At 37.9% G+C, this 25417-nt stretch overlaps 1 protein-coding gene across 1 annotated transcript in view; it reads right to left on the bottom strand.

The window, feature by feature from the left end:
• Positions 1–23630, bottom strand: part of ROBO1 (roundabout guidance receptor 1) — a 476969-nt gene extending 453339 nt beyond the window's left edge. The window contains exon 1 of the mRNA XM_085075078.1: positions 23387–23630. Coding sequence (XP_084931204.1) covers positions 23387–23495 — 109 coding nt within the window. The 5' untranslated portion in view covers positions 23496–23630. The remainder of the gene's footprint in view (positions 1–23386) is intronic.
• Between the last annotated feature and the right edge of the window lie 1787 nt (positions 23631–25417).

Consider the following 25417-nt stretch of genomic DNA (forward strand, 5'->3'; position numbering starts at 1 on the left):
ATCTTGAACATATTCTGAAGTAGAGCAAGTGCAAAAGTGGTTGCATTTTATAGTGACCCAGATAAAACTTCTTTCTCCAGGAAAACCTGCATAAAAAGGGTGTACTATGTTTCTAATATTCAGAGAAACAGGCTTCAAGCATATCACTCATCTGTTAGATTGGTCTGCCCTCTGTAGGCCACTGAGAAAATTCCTTCCTCCTGGCATTTCATGTCGCTTTGTTCCTTAGTCTGCATTTCTGACTAGGCAGTAATTAGAAGCGTTACCATCAGTAGTGTCCTGCACACATCACAAAGAGCTGATTTGCAATTCATTCCAGATATGTGATCATCACTAGGCACTTAACACTCCCCACCCCAGAAACCCCAAGTTGCACAGTTATTGTGTTAGCCTCAGCTCTAAGGGCACACCAGGATTATTAAGGTGCAAACTAGAGCCTCAGGAATGTCCATTTATATCTTCTCAGCCCTATGTTTTTATGTATTTTATCCCTGCAACGCTGAATTGTACTTTTATTTTATATATATATATATATATATATATATATATATGCACATGCATATATGTATATGAAAACACATTCTTGCATCCTGCATGATTTCCCTGCAGGTTTCTTCTAAGTGTCACACAGAATATTTTTGAGAGATGCCACATGAATAAAAGAAAAATTCAACAGCCTTATGATGCAAAATACTCTCTTTCTCTTGAATGTCCTCAGCCAACCTCAGCTGCAATTAGTTGTGAGCACTCGGATTCTGCAGCAAAGAGGAACTGCTGCGTCTGCATGTCATGCTCACAGATGTCACTTAGACTGCATGGTAGGAACAAGTGTTCCCTTGGAGATTACTGCCTTCCTATCTGTTATGATAGAATAAGTTAAAAATACCCTCCAGAGTAGTTGACAGAAGGCACAGGTAGAAGGCTCGGTGCCAGGATCTCCCAGATTCGGGCAGGTTGTCTAGCACAGTCCAGGGTGTAAATTAAGTTATGGTCCACTGGGATTGTGTATCAGACCAGCACAGACACACGAAAATTCTCCTTAGACTCACATGCTCTGCACTCCAGTGACAAGCTATTTAAGGATAAACTACTTGGAGGAACTTTCTTTCCATATTTCACAGCCTTTCTGGAATGAAAGGCAAAGGAGTCTTTTGGTTTACAAATTGGTGAATAGTTTCATGCAACACAAAGTTGTTAATCAGTGATATTCAGCATTCCAGTGCTGAAGTACAAAAGAAACTGGATACAGATTTATAATCTGTAAAATCGGAAACTCTTCACAAGGCTGTGGTGCTGCTGAAGCAAGAGATGATCTTTTGTTCAAACATTTCAGACCACTAAAATCTTCTCCACACAGTCTTGCCAAGTTTCACACAGCAAAGAACATCTGCAGTGCACCATATCTTATTGATCTGTGTGCAGAAATGTCTTGGCTAGTGCTGAACAGCTGAATCACTGGGGATGGGGAAGTAGCTGAGAAGTCCCTGCTCAGACCAGTTCCAGTGGGATTAGGCTCCTTCCACAGCTCTGCCCACTGCTGCTGCCTTTAGGCTGCAAAGCACTGACGCATAAACATTCACTTGGAGCAGCTTGTGTTTCCAACATGCTGATCTTCTTTTTCTGGGCATTGTGCTTTTACTGTCTCTGTGTGTGCACCTGCAGCTGGGGGATGTGGTCAGCACAGTCACAATTTGTGCCCAAGTCTGAAAGAAGTTGACTATTGCACAGGAGCAAGGAGGATAAAAATCCCTACACACAAACCCTCCAAAAATTGCACTCTCCTTTATGATTCCCCACATGGATCTTTTAATATAATAGACTGCATTTTTCTGAAACGGAGCTGTATGTTGCTGAAAATACAGACTGTCATCTGTTATTCCAGCCTTTACTCTCTAAAGGTGAAATATTTAGTCAAATCACCTACTTCAAAGCACACCATAATCTTTTCTTTCTGAAAGCTGCATTGATCTCCTCATCCAGAAATGCACTTTAAATACAAGGCGTAGAAAGGATAGGTCATAATACTAATTTATCCTAAAAAAATCAGAAGAAAACCCTACTAACCTTAATGTCACCAATACTGTATGTTCAGTTCTGCCTTGGATGGCAGAAGCTGGAATTTTACTTCACTTTTAAAAGAGCACAAGAGGAGTTTTCCTACACTTCCAAAAATCAAAGCTGTGCCCCAGAGGAAGGGAAAAGAGGGTCAATATTCTTGCAGCACATCCTGAAGTATAATTTCTAGGGATTATCATCATCATTAGCAGAAGCAAGTACAGACAGCCTGCATCTATCAAATGTGCTTCCTCATATTTTAGGACACTTTGGGCTTATTATTTGTCAAGAAAAAACAATAGCTTCCCAATCCCATCTGAGCACCTTAGCAGCAAGATAGATTTAACTCCAAATTAATTTTGAAAATCCTTCTATATTGGCATGGTTTCAAAAAAAGATGAGTAAATATTATAATGAAGATTGAACAGTAAATCAGATCAAAGTGTCAAGTATCCTCTCTCAGACAGGTGTCCAAGAAACTTTCTGCACTTCAATAAAGAGCTAATACTTCCCCATATTTATCAGTATCCCATACATGGTGATCAGCTCTAGAGGTACTACTTAGCCAGGGTAATTTTTTGCAAAATATTCTCAGGGCTTTGTTTCTTTCCCTCCTTCTGTGTAGTCCTAAAGATATTGTTTTAAGAACTTGCCTGGGCTCCTACAGGTTTCCAGCCTCCATATTCTTTGTTGGAGGGGAATTCTACAATGCAACTGTTTCTGGTAGTACAAGCATTTACTCTCATGCATGAAACAAACACATTAAAAAAAAAAAAAATTAAAAACCCAACAGAAGCCCAGGTTGTCACCTGACATCTTCTGGACCTTGGACTGGATGACTGCACTGTGCAGGCAATGGAGCATTTTGGCTCAGACTGCCAGACAAGTTTTTTTAATCTAATCCTAAATTGCCTCAGGAACAAAGAGTGTTTCAAAATACAGACGACCACAGCCAAAATACAAATTTAGCCCTAATACAAATTTAGCCCTAATGTGGAGAAATGTTAAATCCAGAGGAAGATTTTCTATTGTGCAGAGCACAGCTGTGGGCTGAAGTGTCCCACAACAAGACACAGCATGAGTGCAGTCCACAGCTCCAGCATGAACGTGGATCATGTCCTGGCCAGTGACAAAAAAATCTTACTAACTACCACATGATTATATCTGTCACAAACCCCAAACTGAACAGGAGAAAATCTGGGTCTGGAAATTTGAGCCGTCATTCAGAACTTGAGACAAAGAGGTATGTTTCTAATAATTTCACTTTTCAAACAGACTTGTTTTCCTGTAGAAGTCTGCCTATGGCAAATAAATTGGAAACAAATCTGAAAGTTATATCATTGAACACCTGTGAGGTAAGTGAGCCTCTGCAAGTCTATTCTCACAGCTTGAAAACTGAGAGCACATAAAGCTGCTGTGATCTCAGGTGAGATGAGGTGATGTCTGATGAAGGACCAATTGGATTATTATAAACAACAAGCATTTGAGATTATGCCTTTTCCTAAAACATCACTATAAATACGAGTTATGGGGTTCAGTGTATGAATATCTGGGCAACTGCTCCATGGTTTGTAGCCTAGTAAAACTTAGCCTAAGTTTTCTGATTACTTTTTTGGAAATAACAACCCCTCTATAATTACTTCCTTATTTATATATATATATATATACACACACACACTTGCTGAACAATAGAGGTGTCCTGTGGCCTAATGATTAAATGGAAGACTAGAGAAATATTAACTTTGTGAAGAGGACAACCAAAATTGTCAGAATTTTCACAATTTCCCTGACCACAAAAGTGACAGACCCCACTATATTCCAATACTTGACTGTTCCAGCTGTGAAAACAAACTTTTCAAAGTTCTCAAACAGCAGGCTTTCACATTTCTGGGAAATGAAACACTACTAGTTGTTTTATTTATGGTATCTTTGCTTTATGACAGTTAATGAGCTGTAATTTTATAAAAGAGAACAAAAACAATACTTCATGCCATCACAAATAGCCATCAGCATTATTTATTGCAGATGTTTTAATCTATTGTGGTAATAATGAAACATTCATTGTTTTGCTACCCTGAGCTATCTGTGAGAAATTTAAAATGACAAAAGCTCACCCTCCCTTTCCCCCCCCTGAAGCTTTTGCTCCTTTCCAGAAGGTTCTGTTGTGGAAAGCATAATGATGTGCTCAGTCAAAAACAACATAGTCGAGGAAACAGCAAATGTGCAAAAATAGTTTCCCGATGAAGTCTAACCAAAGCCTTCTGCAGAATGCAACTGGTTGGTAGACAAACAGGACATTAGAGCTGTGATTAAAATATATTAAGTCTCCAACTCGGTAATATCAACGTAAAAGAAAGTTTCACAGAATTTAGTCCGTGGTTTTAGTGTTGCAACTTGAAGATGTCAAAGAGCGAGTTGGAAACCATCAGTTCAGATGCATCCAGCTTCTGTTCTGAATAGGAACTCCCGTGGTTGTTCTGTGATCTTACCCAAGCCAAGGAGTTTCATGCATGCAATGAAAACATCTGCCAGAGGTGGCCAAACTCACGTTGGCCCAGTGTTCCCAAACTCAGCTCTGCACCATAACCTGCCTTAAATCAGCAAAAAGGCACCTCCTTCACAGATTCTTTGGCTTCCCGTCCACTAAGCAATGATAGAAAGCTGGGGTGATTTTACCACTTGAGCTGCACCTACTTTCACTCAAAATCACCAGGGGCAAATAAAACCCAGCCAAAACCAACCAAGTCCCTGAAGAATCACAGGACCAAGTTTTTGGATCATGTTCCAGTGAACATTCCACATCATTCCCTTATTTCTCAGTGTGCTCAAATATTGACTAATGCAGCCCCAATCGCCTGGTAAAACAAGTAGACAGCTTAATTTATAGCAGGTTTAGCATCTGTCAGGCGAGTAACAAGACAATCATTCACAAGGCTCTGTACCTAAGAGTGTGGGCAATTACTCAGCCGTCTGGAAAAGACAAAAGAAAAACTGAGAAATTTCGTGTGGTGAGCTCATGTTCCAGCGGTTGATTTTCTGCAATAACACTAAGGAGCAGGGAGCTCGACTTCCACAGCTCTCCCATGTTTGCCAGCATTGTAGTTTCACTTGAAGTGAAGTTTAATCACCGAGGAAACAGTGAGCTGCAGAAAATGGAGATGTGTTGGGGAAGAAGACCTATAGCCTAGCTGAAGCTGTCTTGATATAATCATTACATTCTTACTGTTAAAATCCAGGCATAAGGAAACAAGTAGTTTGTTTATATCACAGCTAAAACGTAACTCTTCAAAGACTATTTCATTAATTTCTTATTCCAGTTTCCCTGAAAATAACCCCGGGGTCCCAGCAAGGAGCAGCTCTCTGACTGTGTGCCCCAGACCTGTTGTATCTATGAATCTTAGCCAGAGTGACTACAAGTGGGAGATGAAGCACAATCCTCCATGCCTGCATTCCTACCCTAATCCTTCATTTCCACTGCTCATACCAGCCAGAGAGTGCAAGGGGAGCACTAAGGAACCAGAGATCTTGCTCTTCATCACAGCTCATCACAAAGGGTCTTTAACACCCAAGGAATTCACTTTGCATGCAGATTTAGAGAAAGCCAAATCGAGCCTTGTGAAAGAAAACATGATCTTTAGATGCTGCAGCTATCTTAAAAAGCTCTGCCTTTATTCTCTTACAGCTTCTGCAGCAGCTATAGATAGAATTCAACTGTGAATCCTGCTCATACATAAAATGACAATTGAGCTCAGCATCATTATAGTTGGACTACACTGTATTTCTTAAAACATGTCAAAAGATTTCAGGTATTATTTTACATACTTTCACTCTGGCAATAGAATAGGTAGCATCTCAGGATAGCCTGGCCTATTTTTCCAAGTGGATTAAAAGCCACAATCACCTAGCAATTTCCATGGCTGCATTTCCCTCATTCAAGCCAGGTCTCAGGTATGTCCTCACACTGTCCTTATCTACCTCCAGAGCAGCCACATCTCCACAGCTCTCAGCTTCCCCTTCGCATAGCTCAGTGATGCTATCTGCTGCAGAAATACCTGGTCTCTTTAGTTTCAGGTTCCACAAAACTAACTCAAAAACTTAGTAATATTCATGTTACAAGAGAGATCTGGGCCTTGATAATTGATTTACAGCTTCCTAGAGTTTGTTTGTCAGAGGCAAGAGATCTTTAAGCAGGTTATTTGCATAGAGGTCTTTCACAGACTGTTTCCAATAGGGATGCTTTCAAATGGAAAACAAGGTAAATGCTGCTGACCATTATCATTAGCGGCAGAAGAATCCCTCCCTGAGCCAGATGAAGCTCTTAAGGGAGTTAATTACATTGCTAATGGGATAAAACGACAAAGTAACATTCAAAAGTGACCTTAAAGCAACCACCATCGTGCAGATTGCCCCTTTTACTAGAGGCAAAACAAGTGATATTTCCTGGTGTTCTGATTAGCAAGACTTTGTTTATTTATTTTAACCAAGGAACCTGTGCTCCCACAGGTGAGCTAATGCCATAGAGCAAGAACACCAAATGCTTAGTTTCAACAGAGACTTTTCATACATGTGAATACTTAACACAGAATGTTGGTACATTAAAGGTAGAGACTTAGAGATAGCCAGGGAGAAGGTTCTGACAGCATTGAAGATATGTCACAATTGAGGGGCACTGCTCCCTGTAGGAATACTGTGATTTGCTTTGCAAGGTGGAAAGAAATATGGTTTAAGAGCTGCAATTTTGAATTGCAGTGCCCAAACCCTCAGCTAAACACATGCACTGCAAAGCCATCACTGCATGCAAAAAGACTACTACAGCATTAAGGACAAAAAGCAACTACAAAACAAAAAAACAATCAGTAAGCCAGGTGGTAACTGTGCCACACACCTCCAGAACAACCTGGATTCCAAACATAAAACTTCAATGGATTCAGTATCATCAAAAGCAGAAAGTGATGAAGGATGAAGGCTTAGTCATGAGCAAGCACCCCTCAGAAGTAGGAGGGCCAATCTCATGCTTCACAAAACCCTGATGACTATTTGGAGATGCTTTTTGAGACAGCAGATCTTGACATGAAAAGCAAACCAAATAAAACAAAATAGAATGCACCAGCAGGTAATCCTAAATTGCTGTTAGAAGAGGTAATTGCTAAAGAGATACTCAGATATCTTTATGTAAAATTTCACACCCAAACCAATTGCCTGCAAACATGCTGCTTTCAGCTGGAAAACAACAAACCTGAAAAAACAGCAGTTTTGTGAAAGCACCCCATTGAACTTCTTTTATAAATGTTTTTGTGGGAAGGATAATGGAGGATTTTCCAGTACAGCAAGAATTGCTGTTCCCATAGCTTCACAACATGAGCAACCTAATACACCATGCATTATCCTTTAGGAACTTATAGCACAACTATTCATAGCATTTAAACAGGATATTAAAATTATTAGGAAGACACTACAGACAAGGAAGTTAAATGCAATTATGATTTACTCACCTTAAGATTAAAGGCAACATGCAACTTTGACAGCTCTTCACTGAACTGTATATAATTCATTTAGCTGATAGGGCCCCAGTTTTATCTGTTTGATGTTAAAATCATCAAGTACACCTCAATCTCTTGTAATCAAAGGAGTTGCTTTGCTTTTCAGCAACCTTAATCACTTCAATGAGATCAACAAGGCTCAAAGTCTGTTAGATACCATTTTTGTAAAACCCAGTGTGGTAAGCTTTGTAAATACTCACTTTGATATTCTGGACTTAGTAACAACAAAAGTTTTGGCTCTAGATGGACAAGATCAGAACTAGATCCATGCCATGTGTTGTGTTAAATTGTTGGCCTCACCATGCCTAGAGCCCTGCAACTAAAGCAAGATAGTACTGAAAAACCCCAAAACAACCAACCAGACAAAATCAGTTCACACGATAAGCTTTAACCACAAGAGTTTGAACAACACAGGGAAAAGGATTAAAGACAAACAGTGAACAAAAGAAGAAGTTATTTTAGTTTTGTTTACCCACGAAAATTTAAGCTACAATTCAAGGATAAAACAATGCTATTATTTCCTTAGAGAAAACTACCTGGGCAACCTGTTCTCACTTCACTGTTTTCTTTTCCCTGTCCCTGCAAGGGGCCACACACTAAGGCACCCTCCTTCTCAGACTGTTTCATCTGTTTCCCAGTTCAGTTCAGCAGTAATCTCTCCAGACTGGATTATAAATATCCACCAGCTAATCATCACCATTAGGGTTACAGTCCTTAAAAACAAACCAGAAAACCTGCTAAAGGCCAAACCAAGCTCAGACTGGAAAATTAATAGCGAAAGCCACCAAGCCAAAAATACCACACATGGTATTTTCATAACAAAAGTAAGATATTCCTCTGTTTTACAAAACAGTTAGTAACACTTACCTCTAGCTCCCACGTCACTCTAAAGTCTTTAATTCTGCAAGACAAGGCTACTGATGGGCTGCTGTCTCTGCTGCCACTCTTCTCCCCCAGTGAGACACATCCACAGCTGGTATAAATCAATCTCATCATTAAATTTATTCCTGCCAGCTGAGGAAGGGGCCTCTTTTTACTCTGTAGCTTGGAGTACACTCCATCTACTGTGCCATTTGTCATCTCTGATGCAGCAGCCTTAGCCCAGAAATGGTTATGTTTCTGATAGACAGCCACTCTCCTTACTTTAAATGGCACCTGACAACACATTTGCCTGTCAAACTCTTGACAGTAAAAGTAATTTAAAGATCTGTGATGATATATATTAGAGTTATTGAAATCAGATGCAAGTCTTGAGTATGACAAGTAGGGGTTTATTACTTCAGACTGAGGGTATTCTTACACTTATTTCCCTCCATAGATGGGCTGGAGATAATTCAGAGCTGTGAATCAAAACACTCAGCCACTTTAACAGCAAACTTTCATTCTCATTCATAAAGTGTGCACAAACTCTCCACTCATTTAGAACTGGGAACCTTTAGAGACAGCTGACTACCCCAAAGTCTAAAAATTCCTGAACCATTCCTTTCCCCATCGCCTCTCTTTGTGGTCTGATGATCATATGAATCCTGCTGCTCATACGACACATCTAAAAAGGGCAAGTCCTGGTATAAGATCAGCACCTTCCGATACTCATCCTACTAAATATACTACTGGCATTTTCCATGAGATGAGAACAAAATGAGCTGTTTCCTGCAGCAGGAACCTGGAAGGCTTTTTCTCTCAGATGTTAAAATGCAACTGTCTAAATAAGTATTCTGTACAAAGTGAGATTTACACTGTAACTTTATACTACACATGAATAACAACATTATTTAAAAAAAATGCACAAGTGGAGTTTTTCTGCATTTTGGTCATGCTTCTGAAATTCAAATTTTTAACCTATGCATGCACTTTTGGCAAATGAATTGAAATTTCTTTGCACCTGTAAGCTGTTTTCAGATCACCAGAATAACAACTGCAGCAGGCAGTTATGTAGCTGGAATGCTTAATGTCCTAGAGGAAATGTTTTATTACCTTGGTGTTTGAAAATTAGGTGTCTTAAATATGCATTTTGCTATAAAGTTAAACTTCTGAGGCTGAGGGCAAAAATAAAAGCAAGGTTTCTCAGAGTAGTGAAAGCATCTCATTGAAATAAAAGTGCCTTACATTCTCTAGCATATTATCCCAGCAATCTTATAGTCGTTAGCAAATGCTCTTTAAATAGTTCATATTTCTCCTTTCAGTCTCATCTCTGCACTTTCTAAATTTCAAATGAATGTCTTAAATATCAGAAATATATTAATATTATCGATAATAACCAAAGTTGCAGCCTGGCAAAACTGAACAACTATTCCCTTTTAGGACCTTTTTTCCAAGAACTAGTAACTTTTTTAGAACTTTCACCACCGAGATCTTGATATTTTTCCATGATGCCATCCCCCATGAAAGTGAGTGGTTTTAATTAAGCAAAAATGGCCTTATTCCTTTTGAATGAAAGAACTATTTTTCTGTGCTAGTAAGCACACAAGTATGTTTCCTTTGAATAACTGGAGCAGGTGTAGACTGGAAGATAAAATTTACCATAGTCACGTATTTCAGCAAGTACTTGTGCCCTCCTAGCTCTGGAAGCTACTGGTTCTATATGGAAATTGTGCACTAAATATACAAAACACAGTTGGACTCCATGATCTTCAGGGTCCTTTCCAACCTAAATGTTTCTATTATTCTATGAAAATGTAAAATGTGCTTCTTTCTCTGAGCTTGGAAATTATATCCTCAGAATGTGTTGTGTGAGGGTGTAGGGATAATTTAGCTGCACAAGTGAGCTGTTAGTATTAGATATTTCCATTTTTCTGAATGGGTAAAAACACTTGAGTTGCCATAGGCTTTTTTCAGATGCTGGAGCACAAAGTGAGAAAGGATTGAAGAAGTGCAAAGTGTTTGAAAAAGTTTTTTAAAAGCACAGAAACAGTATAGGATGAGCCACAGAGATTTTGTCAAGCACTGACACTAACACAAGGGATTGAGAAAAGAGTATATTTAAAAGTAAACCTAATTAAAACATATTCTATGAATATTCTGCCCCATCAGGACTGCAGCCTGAGTCTGTAACTACTATGCTGAAGTAATGTAATAACAACAGTGGCAAGCAAAGAGCTTGAACATGTCTTTGTGAATATTTACAGAGCAGAAAAAGAGTTGTATGATCAAAAGCACCTGAATAATGCAATTATAAACCAAATGCTGGCACTTATTCTGAATTCTGGCATTTCCTGAAAGTGCTTATCAACAATTACATTAGCAGCATATTGAGTATCTGAACATGAAATCACATTCAATGTACTTGGCAGCTTTGGTGTGTTCTTTAGCAATTTACAATTTTGCTCCAAATGTTAACCTTCTGAAATGGGTGTAACTCAGCTGCGAGGCATTGACATTTGGATTTAAAATACCATACCTGTGAGAATACAGCATACCTTCCAAGGGCTCTACAAATAATCAGGAAGACACTGTCAGGCTGGTGCTGTGTGTATACAAATAAGAGACTTGGGATTGTGAGCTCTACTTGTCTTCAAGATCAAAACTCACAAGTGACTACCCCTAACAGTTCAACTCTAAGGAAATGGTAGGATTAAGGGTCACATCAGGCACAGCTGGGTTCAGACTGGCTAAACTGGAGAGGTTAAGGAAGCTTTTTTTTTGCTAAATATAAGCAAAGGTGTTTTAACAAGGTATTGCTTTAAGCAACTCTAGTGCTTCTCTGCTGAATCTCATTTAAAAATAATTTAAAAAACCCCAAATATACCATGAAAGCTGCTGAGAAAGACAGATGTACATATCACATCTAAAATCAGATCTCAAAATTTCATGAAGATGTATTATTACTTTATATTTGTCTAACTCTTGCTAAATTGGAAAGTTTTAATCCTTAAACTTATCATAGCATATTTGGAAACATACGTATTCAGATCTTGTCCAACCAGCTAATGAGAAGCTTCTTTCTGCTGCTTTTTATTCCAGAGCTTCATTTCATCATACTGAGTTTATAGCTTACAGCTTTTCTCTAGAGAAAGTAACAATTATCCAAGTACTGAGTAAATGCTTCTGGTATATGTGAGAGACATCTATGCTGCTGTGCATGCTTTACAAGTACCATAAATTTGTGTTCCAGCTCTGTCACAAAAGAATTCATTCCTTTTGGTAATTAATTACTCAACCACTGAGCAGGTTCTACTTGGCAGACTACTCACCATCACAATCTACTTTTTAAAATATTTACTTCTCTATATAAGTGATGGAGACTGCTGTGTGTAATCTTAAGCCTGATTTATTGTTTGGTAATACCTTATTCTTGCTTAGTGAGTAATATCACTTAAATGCAAGCCAGAACTTTTTATAAGAGCGCAGAGACTCAGATTTTCTTAGGTGGTTTCAGCACACCATTGTGTAAATGAATTCTTCAGATGGATCTGACTGTAAGCATTCAGTTCCCTAAGAAACATACCTTATTGCATGTTTTCTCTGTGTCTGAGAAGCTTTTTCCTGGCTTCTTTGGATTTATTTATTCCTAGATACATTCTTGGCTCTTAGGACATTTTCTGTTTCATTGAGGACTCCAGGCCCATAGCAGAGATATGATATACATAAATGCTGTTGCACTTTGAGTGATCCAAAGGCAAACTTTACCCTAATGAGCTTAATTTCCCTGGGCTCCCCTTACTAGCTCCTGCAGCGGAAACTCTCTGCTGAGAAGCTTTGGGAAGCTGGCTAAATTCAGCCTTTACAGAAACACCACCCTTGTTTAGTTACTACCTTAATTGACTTGTACATCTGGTCTCTTGGACTCCAAACAAAATGTTAAATCATTTGATTCCTCTGTAGGCCAGAGAAAACACATTTTCCTCCGTCCTGAAAAAGCTGCTGTAGATTTTGCAAAGCTGCTTAGGTCCTGAATCTATAACTTCAATTTTTATTTTCTTGCTTATCTGCTTTCCAATGAGTTGCTATCACTGTGAGAAGAGCTAGGTACTGAAAAGCATTCTTGCACAGCAGAAGACAGCATGCTGCTGTATATATAAACACAGTTATGTACAACTATTGCCAGACTCTGTGCCAAAGAAGTTTTATCAATAAAGAAACGCTTAAGCTAATCCAGAGTTACATTTGCTTTCTACCTCTTCTGCAATGTCCTCAAAAGACCACATATGCCCAGATATTTATGGATTGCCCCTATTTCCCTAGCTGCTCATAACATATGGCAACACTGTCAGTAATCGTCATAACACACATCTAGAGCCAAGAACACATACAAGAATACCCATATATAGACTTTGCACTCTATACTGACATATCAATTTATCATTTTTTTTTAGCAACACCATGTCCTCATGAGCAAGAATCTAATGACAAGAATCTGCAAGGCTACTAATTTTCGGTGTGGCTTTTGCAAATTCTCATACGCGTTTTGTCTATCATTGAATTAATCCTAGAAGTAAAGACAACAAACACAGACCCACTTATAGCACCTGGCAGTGACATGAAGAAAATGGATCAATTTATGTCTTTAGATACTACAATTCCTGTGAGGTTGCTATATTGTATTTCTTGGGCTGGAGCTTCTTCAGAGACAAAATGCTTTTGGTAAAATATTATCACAAAAAGATGTTGAATCCCAGGATGAACTAACTCTTCAAATTGCCTTTTGGGGAAGTACTCTTAGGTGACCACTGATGATTCCTGTACTTAAATTTAGTAGTGACAATGAGGTAAGAAAGGAAAATTGGTTCATTCTGAGGGAACACATTTTCACAGAGCAGAAGGTGCTGCAGCTGCAGAGAGAAAAGGGGGAGAATTTCTCAAAGAATGTGTCAGGAAACAAATCAATTGCATTTGCTGTTCTCTAGATACAGGATGAATCCCTCAAAAATAAGATATGGTATAGACTAAAGCATCTACAGCAGCAGAATGATGGACAATACACAATATGATGTTATATTGAACATACCTCAAAATTCACAGATCTAACTGTACCTGACTCACAGTCCGAGATTTTAATACTTCAGATTAAAAAACAAAAAAAGAGGTGTGAACTTTCTAATCTGAGTTGGATAAAATGCATGTCAAAAATTTGCTTTGTCACCTGCCTCATCATGTTCAGATTTCTCTAACAGTTCATATGAAAAGGGTTTCTGAAATACAGCAGACACTCCTGGGAGACAATCTGACAAAACAGGCTCAAGTCTGCATCCCGCAGCACAATAGCATCATTGCTTCTCAGTCTACAATTTCCACATTATCTGGGAGGTGCTTATGTACACAGACTATCAGATGTCCAATTAAAGCTTAAAGGTGCTGCATATAAAATGCAAACTAAAATGTTTACAGTCATTAAAAAGAAGACATTAATGTCATCGTGTTATATGAAACTAAGCAGGCTTTGCTAAAAAAAACAACAAACACTGCTATTCAGGGCCATGTGATTTTTCAATCAAATATTGCATATAAACCCATCAGAAGCTGGCACATAAAACTGTTATATTCCCAGTGATCTTAAGAAAAAAAGAAAAGCCAAGTCAGTGGGAGTTTATTTTCAATGAAACAAGTAGTTAAATTCTTATGTTGCTGAACACACACACAAATGGAAAAAAAAATCCTTTATTGGTACCTGAACATTAACAAATCACACCAGCATATGTTAAAGCAACCAGAAACTGATTGTGAGAAAAATATTGTCTTTGGATATTGTTGGAAAGGGACAACTGGTGTTACGAAAGAAAAAGAGTACATTTGTAAAATTTTATTGATATAACTAGAAACAGAAAAAAAAGCCTTGAAACCTGTATTTATTAGATTCCTTTTTTGGGGGGGTTTGTTTTTTAAATGAAGACATTCACAAAGACTGTATATTGGACAGAGTAAGTTAAAAACCTCATTTTAAGTAATATCTTAAACACCAAGCATAAAATTAACATCTTGTTACAATGTCCTGTAACCTAGATTGTTTTTATTCCTAATGTTATGTGTTAGTTTCTCTTTACACAAAACAGTAGTCTTTCTCCATTAACAATACACAGGCCCCATCTGTTTCTCATTAAATACCTTATTTTTTTTGTAGTGTGTTGTGTTTCCGTTGCTGAAATCTCTCTGAGAAAAAAGGGTTTTGTAACTAAGGATTTAGGTAAATTTTTAAAGCCTCCTCAGCTCTAATTCACACAGAAAAAGAAGGGTAAGCTGCTGTCACCAACTCTAAATTTAGAGTCCACACTTGTCTCCTCACCTGCACCAGCCAAATGTACTCAAAGTAGCCCAAAAACATGAAGGGACTTCTCTGTGCACTGTGTGAGAGTCAAGGTTTGTTTTGGGAGAGTAAGGATGAAGGGATGAAAGAGAGTAAGACCTCCGTGAGGTAGCTCCTTTCAGCAAAGCCTGTTAAGGAGAAAATGCAAATAAAAATGGAGGGAAGAAAAGCAAGTCCGTTATCTGGACTGCAATATATCAGAGGAAACATTCCACAGGGGTAATTTCCCAGTCTGACAGTTCAGCCCATTGGGTAGGCTGAAACATAAAAACCTTGATGAAAGGCAATATAATTGAGAGTAGCAAAGGGATTGATTCTGAACACATGTAAAAGAATAGCAAATAAATGTGTTTGTAACAGCTACACTTTTCAGCTCAAGCCATCACAGGCAGGTATTTCACACTAAGATTTACTAGACAGCATACCCAGGATTTAATTTTTGTAATTCATATATGTTTTCACACTAATTACTCAAATATAGATTTTTAATATGTTGTGAGTTCTCAATGCCTACTTCCACTCAAGTGTGGGGTTTTGTTTTTATTTTATGTCATACTCATTCTTGAGTAAAAAGACTGATTCACCAAAGACTCTGCAGGACAAAAGCCTCATTACATGGCTTTTTGCCTTAGTCAGTTTGAATCACAGTAATGACATAGGATGTTGTATCAACACACAGTACCAAGTAAACCTAGTGATGGCAAACAAATGATCTCATGCACTCTTTATTACCTAACAAGCAATCCCGAATTTTATAAATATATTCCTTGTAAATGTAGACAATACATTTCTGGAGACTGCATATGCCTTGTAAAATCCACATGCATTCATGCATATCTGGATTTTTAAAATTTCTTTAGGTAGCATGCAACTAGTCCCTGAACTAACCTGCTACAGGTTTTGGTGCCTTTTTTGGATTGGAGACTTTCAAAGACAGTGAGAACAGTTGAAATACTTGTCATTTATTACTTGCAAGAATGCAAATATGGGTAATTATACAAAGAACAGCCATTCCTGAATTGTCTGTGGACAAGCCTGGTTTAAATGGGTGTTTGCAAAAAAACAAGCAAGTCAGATCTCTGATGGGGCCACTGAACAAATATTTATAAAATAAACTTAAGGTCACAAACACTTAGTCAGCATTTGTACCAACAGTTGGTTGCCTTGAGCTTGCTCTCCTGTAGTTTTGGAATAGTGAAAGAAAGAAATGCAATATTACCAACCAATTCCCTTTCTGGAAGATTCTGATTCGATGATTTTAAATTCTAACACAAAAATCCAAAGATTGCCCAGGAAACATAAAGTACATATTACCCTGGAGATGCTCTATATAGAGCTAGCTTCATGTTTATTTTTTTTGTTTTGCTATTTTTCCTATATGCATCCACTTACAATGCAAAAACACTGCCTGGCTGACACTGGGTTCTGTTTTTTAAAAAATGCATACATGTTATCTAGAGTTGATTGTGGTATCTTCATTATTCCCTCACATAAAAATAAATAATTCGATGAGTATTCCTATATGGCCATAAGGAATTATTTTCTTTCATCAGTTACAGGAGGGACACATTTATAACATCAGTAGTCCAGCATCATGTCATTATAAAGCAATAATTTCACTGAAGGGCAGACCTGAAGCAGAACAGTGATGAATCAGACAACTCTTTATTTTTAAGGATGTACAAATGGCACAGCAGAAAAATATTTGTTGCCTATAAAAAAAATAATTGCCAACTAAATCTATACTTGTTTTCTGGAAGAATATGCTCATATAAATAAAATAAGCAAAAATAAAGGAATTTGGCTCAATAAGGTGCTAATGTATTCCAATGTCTGGCTCACTCTTGAAGCTTTGGGACAGGTATGGGCAACCATCATCATCTACAGCATCTGTGTAAACAAAATAACCCCTCCTCGATCCACTTATGGTCAACTTATAATATGGGAATAAAGACTTCTGTAAAAAAAAAAAAACCACACCCAAAATTACAAGGAAAGGTTTTTATTTTGGCTAAAACATCTCTCTCAGCCAATACAAGTAGCCCTAAACCCCCACTGTGTTCTAACTTGAATTTTTTCTATGGCAGTCAGATTTTCCACTACTCCAGTGTCCAACCCAAATTTCCCATCTTGCTGAAATTCAACAGGTACTTTGGAGAACCCCACAAAGCAACTCTGATGTTACAGTCAAGGTCCCAGTTCTTCAAAAGGTGGGAAGCAGAATCCCAAGGACAGATGAGAATCTCAATCACAGCAGTACCAGGTTGCTTGTTTTCGTGGCAATGCTGGCTGCCCCAGGACCTTCTGCCATGTGGGATGGCAACTTGCACACAAGGTACAGGAAGAGGTGCAATAGACTGGAAAAACTTGAAAAAGCTTTAAAAAATGACAACTGAGGCACCAGAAAATGGTGTGGTTAAGAAGAGGTCACCAGGGAAAGGCAGAAGGGAAACTAATGCAGAGGTGAAGTGAAGGGGTAAAGATACTCCTAAGTACACACCAGGCATTGCTCTGATCCCAGTGGCTATTTCCTTGGTGGGTCTGGAGGGGTAAAGAGCCTCCTTTCTTTTTCTTGATGTGGAAAGTAGGCTGGCAGTGAGATTCCAGATCCACAGGAAGAGAAGAAAGGCCATCAAGAGGAAAACGTCTCTTGAAGAGGGAAAGAAAATCGATAAAGCACTGGGATTCCAAAACATTTCTCTGCTACTTGTAAGCAGTGCTCCTGTGACTGCCATCGAAGCACATCCTGGGATTTCATCAGCAGTGGGACACAAAAAGTGTCCCAGGGACAGCTCTTGGCCCTGGGGGTGAGCAATGAATGTTTGAATTGTGCTTGAGTTGGGAAAGAGCCTGAAAATGGAGGAGCTGAGTGCAAATACAAGGTTTTAACATTGCCCTAAGAGGAATGAAAGGGTTCTTTACTGCTCTTTTCTTTTTCTTGAGACTCCTTAACCATGGGTTTAGCTGTTTGGAGTTAATAATTGTGCTCTTGGCAGGAAAGCCAAGAATTGGAGCACCATAATCTGCTTATCTAGGTACTGGGTGGTCCTCATGTTCCTCTGAATACTTGTGCTTCATGATTCCATATATATCCAAGCAAAGAGGCAGAGAAAGATGAATTATTGGTGAGCCTGGCTATCTAAGATAAGAATAAGAAAGGGAATGCAGTACAGAGAATTTTAGTAGAGTTTATGTGGAGAATTGTGTTAACTCTTCCACTGTCCTTAGATCATAGCTAGAAAAGTGTTATGAACAAAAATGATAAAGTTACTCTTGTAGGTGTTATGAAGTACATATAATGTTTTATGAGTCATCTACAGAGTGGTTTAAAATAAATTAGCATCAAATGTATTTAAAGAACAACATACACAGGTTGGATTTAACAGGTGGTACAGGAAGGTCCACAAAGGGAAATGGGCAATTGTCTCTCAAAATAACTAAGTTAGAAAAAGAACACCTTTTATGCTGTTATTCAGAAATAAGAAAGGAAAAATAAAGTTCCAAAAAATTTATAATGAAGTAATTTTGCACAAAAGTAAAATAAATAGGAGAAGAAAAATTATACTTTGCTCTTTTCATACAAGTACTTCAAAATCATATAAGGGTCCTCTTCAAATTGTGGAGTCTGTTACAGAAATACAACCTCAGAGCAGCTTCACTACCTATCTATCATATGCTACACTGCACAGTGAAATTCAATTCAATTCCATTCAAATTTATTAAAGGTTAAAAGTTCTGGGGCACCAAATGTTCCAAATTTTAATTACTCCAAAATCTTTATGCTTTTATGAATCAATGTCATCCACATTGGTTCCGACTGTAAAATCGTACTGAAGCAATTTCAATATAAAATAGTTCATTTTATCCTTATAACTTAGACAAATTAAAGTTCTAAATAAATTTATTTCTTGACATAAGAGGTCATTTCCCAGATGCCACAGACAGTATGATGGAAGTGGGACACTTGAGTTAATACCACAGATTAAGTAGTTAGCATGAGAAACTGCAAATTAGTTAAATGTTAACTGCAGAAATAGTTTGTTTTATACTCTTCCAGATTCTCTTCGCCTTATCTTTCTTTTCCTTTTTCTTTACTTTCCTTCAGCCCTCAGCTATTTAACTGTCACCTTTTTGTTTGCTTCTAATTCCCTCTTCTTTTTCTCCCGTTAAAAATATCTCTCCTCCCCCAACTATTCTCTTTTCACTATTCCTCTAAGTTTGTTATCAACCATATCTACTTAAGGAGAAAAAAAGGCTCCAGCAGCTAAGGGCAACTATCTCTTCTGTTCATAGCTCTTTTTAGATACTGAATTACTTGACATTAAAATATTTGCGATAAAACACTTTCCTTTGTTGGGTGAAGTAAGATTTCGTGTAAGAAATACAACTACCTGAAAGGAAAAAAAAAACCAAAACCCAAAGTATTTTGAAAGTGGCCTCAAGGTTAGGAAAAGCTGTGTCAAACCTTTCTGGTTACACTTTGACACCAAAGATCACTAAAAGGTTTTGATTTGCTGTTCCATGTAAAGCTTCCAAAGAAACCTGTAGTGCAAGATGATAATATTAAAAGGTGAACTCACACATTTAAATTATTTGGTGCATGTCAGGGTTAAACGCTGTAATAAAAGAGCAAATTTGAGCATCAAAGACCACTCTGTATCTGTTCAACAAGAACAAATGTTTTACTCCATTCTGTAAGATAAGGAAATAGCTAGTTTCTTAAAAAAACCCATCAATTTTAGCAATATACCTTCTAATTTTTTTCATCAAATCCAGATAAATAATCTGGGCAAAGAAATTACTTTCCTGTTGATGATGTGCTTCCAGCAGGTATTTGTCTGGGGATCCCAGTGGTCACTGCCATATGGAGACATAGCACACAGGTAGTGATGAACCTGGGCAGTGTCACCTGAGACCTCCTCATCTCTTTGAGCACTAGTTTGATCCTTTTCTTTTTATACGAGGCAGCAACATTACTGTGAAATCTTTTTTTTTTTTTTTTTTTAAAGGATCCAGACAGGTAAACCACGTATCAGATTCCTTTTCCTTCTTACCAGAACCATTTGAAAGATACATTTATTTGATAGTCAAATAGAAACCATTGAATAACTTGCAATGTTTGTCAGCAATGCACACTTTAACTTGTCTAAATGGTGATGAGTCTGAGGAAACTTAGAAACAAACTGCTTAATTTTGCTTAAGAACAAAATTAGGACCGTGCTTCTTTAACCATGAAAGACAGGTAAAAATGATGACTACCAAATTCCATAATAAATTCATAGCCTATAAACCAATCAACAAACAGCAGTACGATACATTCAGCAAAAAAAAAAAAAAAAGTTAACATTTGCAGTATATTCCCCATACCTAGAAAACACAGGATTGTGACTCACTGAGAAATTACTGATATGTTGCTAACAGGTTTTAGCACCACAACAGAAGATTGTTGAAGCTTTTAACAGAATAAAATAGCTCTTTATGCGCCCACACACATACCTCTGTATGTATACAGATCTGGGTGTATACATATATAATATATATATTTCAACACACAAAGAATCAGCAAGAACAGGTATCATTCTTCCTTACTAGTGGTACTCTTAGTAAAAATAGCAGTTAAACAAAGGCTATGATATTTGATATTTCTAGTGCCATCTACAGTAAATAAACTAATTATGCTGATCCTAAGCTCTTTGCCTGAAATGCAAAGTGAATTGAACAACACAAAGTACAGTTCTAATGCCTTGTAAAATCTTAAAATGCCATCATTCTTTTTCTATCAGAAATACGAAAGACACATATCTGCTGCACTCTTCACTCTGTGACAATTTTCAATTCTGACCTTTATATATGACATCCAAAACCTGACCTAAAAATTACAATGTTATTCTCTATAAAATGAAAAGAAAAAAAAAATCACAGATAAAGGCAAATTTGATTAAGTTTTCCTAAAAAAGAAAATTACACGTAATACAGCCAAAAAATATACAAAGGTATAAATGTCAGAAAATAGGCTTGTAGAGTCTTCAGTGTAAACATGATATGCAGTATATAGCACTTTTTAATAACCAGGGTATTGCTCCATAATAGTTGTCTGAGAGATAGTAAGAGTCTTAATACATTGCCATTTTGGTATCAAACAATGAGATTTCTATGCATAATTTCCAATGATCATAGGCAGATAAATCATAAAGTACAGGCATTCAAGCAATAATTGTTGGATTTCTTAAACATTAAGTCAATACAAAAAAGTAATAACCAGTCAGAAGACATCATTGCATAAACAATTACACAGTTATTTTTAATATGTTTAAAATAGAAACATTAATTACATAATCACAAGCCTTTGTGGAATATTTTTTCATTAGAATTTTAACTATGATGGGCAGAAATGAACCAGCAAGAGAACATCTTCAAGTGCTATGTCAACTGACAGGCAAATATACAGCATTAATAGCAATCAGCAAGTAATCCATCAACTATGATTACACTACAGTTTTTCTCTCAGAAATGAACACTTTACTGTTCATAACATCCAGTTCTGCATAGAGAAATTTTCTGACATCATGGATAGCAAAGCCAAATAGTATACAATAAATGGCATTCCTGTAAAATCTCTCTTCTTCTTGTTAGTGAGACTGCTGCTAATATTTAAATAAAAGATACACTAAGGACTAATCTAAACATCTTCTCTTAATTTCAAGGAGAGCTGATTCAAATCCATAACTTTTAACACGTTCAACAACTGATCTCTAAGCAGTTAAATAACAAAATATCAAGGTGATAGAACAATTAAAAACAACCTATTTTTCTTTCACCAAATATTTGCAATGTGCTAATGTGTTGGCATGAAAGCACCCTGTCCTGAGAGAAGAAAGCAAGTAATTTGAATCAATAAGGTCTAATAGCTAATACAGGTGAAATTAAATGAATTATTGTAGCTACAAAACAATCTCCAAACATGTGGTGCTCTTAAACTCCTGAGTATTTTCATAATTTACTCATTGTGGCTAAATGCCATCCCAAAATTATTAACTTTTGTGAGGCATTATATCTCCATCTATTTCAAGTATTCATAGAAAAAAAATCTGACTGAATACTCAGAATCAGGAACTTCCAAACACCTAAAAAGTCAATAAATCAAAACTGAATATATAGTATTTTTACTCTAGGATCTGACTTTTTTCATTAAAGATATACAGTTACTCATTTTAAAAGGTCTTTTTACTGAGCCAGAAACATACTGTGGAAAATTTCAATCAACGCATTTCAGTGCCTCAGTTTCCATGACCATTCAATTAAAGGGCTCTTTTAGTCATAATTAATTCATATGTTCAAATATTTATAAGGTGTAGTTTGCTATTTTTGTGCATCCCTTATGCACAGATTCATGACCTGCTAGTTTGGACAGTGTGTGCTTTAGGTGTAAAGTACCTGTGGGTAGAACAAGGAAGTTCTCAGTTCCACTCAGTCCAGCACCTCTTTCCTTAATGGTACTGATATGGGAACTGATTTCTTAATATATATATTCATGCTTTAGGAAACCAAAATATTGCTGAAGTTGCACATCAGTTTCCAGATAACACGACTGACAAGATAATTCCCATTCCAAAAATACCAAGAGCCACCCCTTCAAGATCTGATTATTTTAGGGGCTTCCATCACTTATATTTTCCAAGCAACCACATCACGTTTTCATTCCATTTGCAATATTCCTTCTCTCTCTCTCTCTTTTTTTTTTTTTTTTTTTTGCAATCTAAGTGTTTCTAAAAATAAACCCCAAAACAAAACCACAGCAAAATTTTACAGGCATGATGATAACATTATGCTGCCCATCACGGGCAATCTTGTTTATAAATAGCTGGACAGGAATAAAGAATAATGTCAGCAAGAGCTGACTTGCCCTTTAAATGGAAATAATCATCTGGTTATTTCAGTCAAGCAGCTGTGTATGCAGTAGGAAGTCTCACTCCCAAATATTATGATGACTCATCTACTTTCCTTTTCTAATAGTAAATGTTCTTTTCTCTTTATGAGTGCAGCATTGATAAATCCTTCACAAGCTGCGATGTTACCTTACACCCCCTTACCTAAACCTGCAGATTTTAAACTGCAGTTACCCATTTATATCCATAAAATTATCAATTACAATCACGGGGGTTACAAGGTTCTTTCACACAAACCACAGACATGTGAGATTTGCTGCCTTTCTCAAAGCTCCCATCTGAAACAGCATGCAAAATGCTAAGGCTATAAATAGAACAGGTCCAGCCTGGACATCTCCCAAGTGCCTGGAAAGAGAGGAGTTAATCAGCACAGGCAGCTCGGAGAGCTTGCAGTGAGGCACAGGACTGTACTGCAGATGTGTGGGGAGCACCGAAGGTGTGGCACCTGCTTTCCACATGCATATTTAAATAATCCAATTTTGTGGCCTTAAGGTTGCTATTAAAGAACAACCTCAGAGAGAGGAAGAATTACACAGCGAAAGGAGGCCTAACACATTTGTTCAAACAGAGAGCAGAGAAGAAGAGAAGGAAAAGCCCGGGTTACTCACGATTCTTTTCACCTCTCCACCTTGACCCCGCTTTTATTCTAGGCGCGACGTCCACGGCAGCAGTAATGTCTATTAGCCCAAGCAGCAGCAGCAGTGACAGCACAGCCATCCCAGGTAACAAAAAAAAATAAATCACCTCTACCTGGAGTACTGCTAGAGATGAATTAGAGAAGACTTTCCTTAGTAATGAACTACTGGGAGCTAACAGCACTTACTCAGCAGAGGCAGAGGGAGATGTAAAATACTATTCCTACTAGAAATGTTTATTAAAAATTTCCATTGCATCGCTTATTTCCTTTATCCGGGGAATGCAAAAACAGAAGAGTTGTAAAGGCTTCCCTTAACTAGCAGCCTCTGGCACTCAGACGCAGGAGGAGAGGCAGTGGCAGCTTTCTGTGGTCCCTCAGAAGCCATCGGCTCCTCACCTGCCTCTGCCACCTCTCAGCCCTTCCCAGTGTTTATCAACATTCCCCACAGCACCCTAGCAGAGGACACAGCCAGGCTGAAAAAGGAGTTTTTTCTCCCTCGCTTCCATATTTCACTGCAGTTTCACAGAGCTGATGACACGGAACATTTTAATGTTGACACTCAAATCTCATTACGTTTATCAATGGGCACAAAAACACAGCTTGCCAAGCTTCCCCCCTTACCCACAGAGGGGGGCAAGGGCAAAAAATAACATATCCAAGACGAAAAAGAAATGCTTAAAAAAGAAACTTTTTTTTTAAAGCTGTTCAATAACTCTTTCTCTTATTCAGCACAAGTATCTTCTATTTCTAGGGAAAATAACACAAACAATACCACCTCCCACACAGGTTTCTGCCAGCAGATGCTGCACAAACGGAGCAGTTCATCTGCGGTAAGAGAAGCTCTGAGGAATGGTGTAGAGAAGCTGTGTTACCTAACAGAGCTTCCCCTGCAGCCCAGCAGCCTCGGGGCACCCAGCACCCAGAGCAAGCAGATCCCAGGGCTTGCAGCAGTGCTGCTGGGAGAGATTTAACCCTGGATCTGGCAGTGCCAGGGAGCCAAAGCATGAACTTCATCGAAACAGTCTCAATCAAGGAAAAGCTGGAACACAAATTATCTGCTACCCCTATCACCACAATTATGAAATCATTCCACAAGAATCATGAAGAGCCAGGAAGGCTTCATCTTGAGAGCTGAAAACCACAATACTAGGACCAGAGGGCTTTTCGTTCATGGTGCCAGAGGGCTTTAGTCTGCATGAAGTCTATATTTATGTCCAATAAAAGTAACTGCTAAATATCTAGTTCTTTAGCATCATAAGCATCAGCCTCAGGAATACTTAAAATTGTTACTTATACAACAGTAAACTTATTTTGTTAATAGAACAGCAGTGAAATCGCATTCTCCAAGCTGATCTTCTGCCTCACACATTGCATGCTGTCTTTCGTGTATGGATATAACTGAGCTGCAGAATTAAGGTTTTGGTTTTTTTTTTAAATAAAGTACTGGAATAAATTTCTAGATACAATTTCAGCTACCAAGAAAGGAGAGACAAAGAAAGTTATTTCCATCTTAATAATGCATCTATTAATTTATAATGTTCACAACCACTCCTCTCTATGAAATTCAAGCTCAAAATGGTTAATGCAATTGAAATACTGCACAAAAACCAGTTAGGGGTGGCCAGCTGAAGTTTGTTTCTGGACATTCTCATGCCAGTGATAGGAACTTTCCAAAAGAGGGCAGGAAGAATTTCCTCACCTGGAGCTGGCAGACCTCAGATGAACACAGGAAAGTTTCAATGGCTATTAAAGTAGTTATCCGCAAACCCTTTAAAAGGGATGCTCTTCCTCTTTGGACCGGCTGGATAAATTAGGAGGAGAGATGTGCTCTTATTTCAATTTGGGTGAACTTCATTCGGTACAAAAAGCAAAGTATTTATAATATAGGATATAAAGAAGCTGTGATCTGCCAAATCTCCTGCATGTTACCCATTACAAGCAGTTTTGCTCTGACCTCAGCAGCCCCTGGTGGCTCTTCCCCCTGGGGAGATGACCAGGAGGG

The sequence above is a fragment of the Lichenostomus cassidix genome, chromosome 1 (assembly GCF_008360975.1).
Source record: "Lichenostomus cassidix isolate B80296 chromosome 1, HeHo_3.0, whole genome shotgun sequence".
Lineage (NCBI taxonomy): Eukaryota > Metazoa > Chordata > Aves > Passeriformes > Meliphagidae > Lichenostomus > Lichenostomus cassidix.